Genomic DNA, 5535 nt, shown 5'->3' on the forward strand with positions numbered 1-5535 from the left:
CTTTGAAAAATCTCTTTTCTACTGCCTACAATATCAATTCAAATAAGAGGGTAACTTATTTGTGGCACACCCGGTACTTTTATGGGATAAATTTTTGCAGGTATTAAATTTCGCGGTAGGCACTATTTAGAGACAAAATTTTTAGAATTTTGTGCTTTTTACTGCCAAATCACTTTCTTTGATGCCAGTAAACATTTAAAAAGTAATTTGTTTAGCATTTTTTGAGTTTTGTTTAAAAATACTTCGTGGATAAGGCCTTTCCACTTTCATTGGGACTTAACTTCGCAGTTTCGTTTTGAATAAAATTAAAACGGCAAAATCTATAAAGAGCAAAAAAGAATGCATTTACTCTGCAATTAGCCAAAACAAAAGTTCTCAGAGGAATTTAAATATAACTTCACTCACATTAAAAAGATCTTGGCATGATTAATTAAAATAACATCGATGTTGGCAAAAATAATGTAAATCTGTAATTTGTAATCGTAATAAACTTTATAATATAGTCACAATCTAGGTATAACTTAAAAACTTAAAATATAAATACATACAGTAGTGTAGAAAACGAAACTGAAAAATTAATGAAAAAAATAACCTGAACATAAAAATACACATTCTTTTATAACATCCAAAATTTTTGAAACCTTGGGATGTTCTTAACTTTTTTGAGTTTTAAGCCTAAAAATGTTCTTAACATGTTCTTATTTTCACCAGTTTTTGAGTGTTTTTGTCCATTTTCTCAAGAAATCTGGTGTTTTAGAGTCAAAAAAGCCTTATGTTCTTATATAGTTTGTTCTTATAAAAAACGATACCATTGCCAGCGTTAAAAAAATGAACCTTGTTATCATTTTCTATCCTTTCCCACAAAAAAATCGATTTTAAAAAAAATCGAGATAGAACCCTCTGTTGTCATAAGGTCGCGAGTTTGTTCTTATAAAAAAACGTGTACTTTAAAGTATTGATTTACACTTGAATGCAAAAAAATAAATCTATCATACAAGTTATGATTTATATGTAATTTAAACCAAATCAAAATTAAAAAAATTCGTAATCAAAATATTACGATTTCATAGACTACTACTAAAAGAGGGTCGAGTAGTTCATACAACACCCATAGCACTTGAGCTCTACTTGACGAGTTTTAATAAAAATTGGTGTCATATAATCCGGTTTGTAACGACACCATTAGTGTACTAAATACCAACCAAACAACCAAAAATTCGGATGTTCTAAGCGTTTTTAGTTTTAAGTCTAAAAATGTACGTAAAATGTAATTTCTTAAGAAATTGTTCTTAACTTGTTCTTAATATTTTGCCATCAAAGCCTTTAAATGTTCTTAAATAATAAGAATATACTTTATAAGAATATCCATGATGAAATTGGCCAAATTATTAAGAATATGCTAAGAATATCACCATCATGGAATTTAGCTACTTAAAAATGCCATTTTTAGAGCATTTTCAATTATAAATTGCCAATTACCTCCAAGTAACGCTCAGTACTTTCACAAAAATACCATTTTATGCTTTAGGCAAATGTATCAAATGTTTAATCTAGTCTGAATTAGGTTCCTAAATTAAGAATGCTGTAAGAATATTTTAGGATGATTTTTCCTAAAAAGTGAAGAATATCCATCATGAAATGAAAAAAACACCATCCTTATAAAAAAGCGTGCAGTTTCTCCTTATAAAAAAACGGGTATCAGATTTTCCAAGAAAGCATTTTCCAATATTTTAAAGACTTTGTAACATATTATTATCAGATATATAGCGCAATCAACCTAAAACGAGTGGGGTGTTGCCCCAAATATCTAAATGAAATTAAGTGAAAGGAGGTCATGGTCCTAGAGGTTGAAAATGAGAAATAATTCATCATTTATTAAACAACTATTTAAACCCATTTTACCTACAATTACAACTATGTTTTATTAGTATTTTGAATTCCATAACATTCTAAGAATCTTGTGTATGTTTAATTTAAATCTTTTAACTATTAAAATTATGAATATTTCTGTAAATTTCTAATTCGAACATGATTTTCTATATCCAATAATCAAACAGAAGCAACACAACTACGATAAAATAATGAAAGCTAGTTTGTAACTTCTGGAATACGAAGCGCATTAGCATGCCTCAAACCATCTAAGTATAACATATACTCTCCATAAGACATAGGTGCTACTTGTGGAAATTCTTTCTTACTTGTGAAATGAAAGTAAAACACATTTGTGGTGTCTATATCTCCAGTTTTAGGGTCAACTACTTCAGCATGAACACGTGTCAATAAATATGTATCCTTTGAATATACAATTTCACTGGATAGATAAAGTAAAGAACCAACTTCTACTGGTTTTCGAAACATTACATCATCCATTGCAATGACTGTGGGTCTTGACTTGATGTGTGTGCAAGTGTTTGCCCAGGCTAATTCAAAAGCCTCCCGCATGAGAAAACCACCAAAGATTTTATTGTAGAGATTTCGAGCCTGTGGATGACAGATGAGTAGATTTTTTAGTCTAGTGTACTCCATCCAAACTGTATTATCAGGTTTGACACGTCTAGAAAAAGTTGATTTGCTTGGATCAAGAGATCCTAAAAACATTTGATGAATTAGATTTCGTTCCTCAGCAGTAGGTGCCTGTTTGAATAAAGATTCAGCGGATTTTCGTTTACGCTCAATGACATTCAGTTCTCCTTGTTCAAAAAATTTCTTCTCTTCATCATTCGTTGGGACAAACTTGTTTACAAAAGTAGCGCTACCATCTTTCAAGCTTCTAGCAACCATCACAAACACTGCATCTGATAATCGTTTCCATGTGCCTGTTTCTGGGTCAAACTGATCAACATAACTTGTAATCTCAAGTGATGTTCTTCCAGCCCATGATATAAAGCCTGTTAACTTAATATCCTCAGTCGAAGAAATGGTATTCTCTTGAAGGTTAATTTTGTCAACGCATGCTGTGACCAAAGAGAAGGGAGCTCTTTCAGTAGGTCCTTTAAAATATTTGAAGCCAACCCACCCAGCTAATGTATCCAAATCTTCAAGGAGTTTTCCAAAACGCACTGTATTGTAAAATGTTAAGTATTTTTCACGCTGAACCAAGTCTGAACCTAAAAAAACAAGGTGAAGATTTTATGTGAAATTATTATACATAATTTATTAATTATAAATTATTATACTAAATCATCAATATATGATTGAATCATCATCTAGTTAAAAACTTTAATAAATTGGATGACTAAATTTACTCTATTAATAACAAAAATAATATAAAACAAAACAAAACTTGCACTAAAATAGTAGTGTTATGAAATTAAAAGCTTATTATATGAAAAATTCACCCCAATGTTAAGGAGGTTATTTTGGATTTTTTAATTTTTTTTTCACAGATCAATCTGGATTTTAAGCACATTTTTGAGCTACCCCCTTTGCTTTGTTTTGTCTTAATATCAGAGACCAAGATGCGTCCCTTGATGGAAAGGATCTCACATACCTAATGGAATAATAACCTCTTGTACACTATCTTTGCTTGAGCGTGGTACAAGATCTTCTTGTTTTTTAGCCCTCTCTGCATCTATGTTTGACAGTTCTGCTATATTTTCAAGCCAAAACTTCTTTGCACCAACATGTTCCTATAACATTAAATACACGTTCTTTAAGAACAAACTATATAAAATTGATGGCTAAAATATTAAGAACTAGTTAAGAACCTTTTAAGGTTTTGCTGACCATAAAAGACCCAGTTTCATAGGAAAACGGACAAAAATACTTTCATAATGGCGAAAATAAAAAAATAGGACACTTTAGGCTTTAAAAACTCAAAGGTTAAGAATATCTGAAGAATTTCGAGCTGTGAACAGCGAAATGAAGTTCCACAAAAAATTTCTTTCCGCAAAAATTTCTTCCCTTAAGGTATTATTTTTCAGTGAGCACCAAGCTTTAAAATATGTCTAGCTGTCAATAGCCAAATATTTATCAACTCTAACAATTATTTCCAACAACACCATTTCCAAGCAGAGCAACAGTAAATAAAAAAAACAACTCGTCTATAATTTGTCTTTGAAAATACATTCTCAAAACCATTTGCTTGACTTTTCATATTTAATAGCATATGTTTTAAAAAAGCTCTTCACCTGTAACAGTTTTCTGAGTTGTTTTGATCCAACAATAACCGGGTGATCTTTGGTAACATCTCTATATGCTAGCCGAGTGACAGATGATGTAAAACAACGCTTTACTAGCAGGTTCAAATTTCTATATGGCTGAAACATCTTTTTAAGGAGACAAAAATTATTTGTTAAAGAATGTTTTATAAAATAATTATATATAATGTATAAAACTATTTATTTATCAAGATAGTATACTTATATGCCATGTTTTAAGGTAAGAAACAGATTAACCCAGATTAACGGGATTAAATACCAAAAACAACTCTCTTTTTTTATTCAAGCATCAAGCATCAAGTGACAATTAAGTGCTATTGTACCTTTCAAAATCATACCAATGAGGCCAACCTAAACTCAAACGTTGAATGTCAGTAGAATATTACAAAATATAGAAATTGCATTAATACTGTAAGTCTATTCTCGATCCCCAAGCTGTCCAAGAGTCTTGGATGATTAAAATGATTGTCTTTTATTTGTTAATTTTTCAAAATATATTTGGCTGTCTTTAGATGTTCATTTAAGTTATTAAAAGTATGTAAGTTATTATTTGACTAAAAATTTGAATATTTTTCACAATCCCTGTTTATTAGATGACACCTAAAAGGACAAAAGACATTGGTCTGTGCCCAGATGAGTTTTGGTTACAATGAACTAATAGGCCAAAAGGTAAAAAGTTTGAAAAAATAGGCTTTTAAAGAAAAAGGGCTGGTTAATTTCAAAATAATATATTTTCTTTGTAAAGAGAAAGGTCAAAGCTCTAAAGCTTTAAAAAGCCAGTTTGAAAGAGAACTTCTTCGTGTTATACTCAAGCACTAAAAACTTTAGCAATCCTACAGTAGTAGTGTAAAGATAACCAAAGGACAAGAGCAATGATGGGAAATTCCTCAATAGCAAAAGATTTTCAAACACCACTGAAAGGTGTAAAACTTGCCCTTTTAGCCCTGGATCCTGTCACAAACATAAATTTTAGTGGGGATTTCAAAATGATGATGGCAAACCAGAACCTCTAGGACCCTCCCGGCGCTCCGGAAACCTCCGGTGCAAAAAGTGCCGTTTTTTTCGTGCACCGGAACTTCCGGTGCTTCCGGTGCAAGATTTTTCCGAATCGAGCTGCACCGGAACGTTCCGGTGCTTCCGGTGCATGATTTCCGCGATATAAATGCGATAGCGTTCGCTGCGCTAATCATGTAAAAAGTAACTACGGCACGCGCGAATTATCCAAATTCTAAAACCAAAATGAACATGTTTTAGCAGATTTTTTTAGAAGAGAAATCAGATTCTTGGTGATAAATGTGATAAATTGGATAAATTAAATGACAGTCACGGAAATCCTTGCATTTGCACGGGGTCCGCTACGTTGCATTTGCAACGG

General features: G+C 31.6%; 1 protein-coding gene across 1 annotated transcript; it reads right to left on the reverse strand.

Annotated features, from left to right (window-relative positions):
• Positions 1-463: 463 nt before the first annotated feature.
• LOC136824775 (acyl-coenzyme A thioesterase 9, mitochondrial-like) lies at positions 464-5167 on the reverse strand. Its single transcript, XM_067080750.1, has 3 exons — positions 4131-5167; positions 3491-3629; positions 464-3107 (listed from the first exon to the last, which is right to left on the reverse strand). Exons 1-3 carry the CDS (start codon positions 4266-4268, stop codon positions 2089-2091), a joined length of 1296 nt encoding a protein of 431 aa, XP_066936851.1. The 5' UTR covers positions 4269-5167; the 3' UTR covers positions 464-2088.
• Between the last annotated feature and the right edge of the window lie 368 nt (positions 5168-5535).

Source organism: Clytia hemisphaerica, unplaced genomic scaffold (assembly GCF_902728285.1).
Source record: "Clytia hemisphaerica strain Z4C2 unplaced genomic scaffold, Clytia hemisphaerica genome assembly, whole genome shotgun sequence".
Lineage (NCBI taxonomy): Eukaryota > Metazoa > Cnidaria > Hydrozoa > Leptothecata > Clytiidae > Clytia > Clytia hemisphaerica.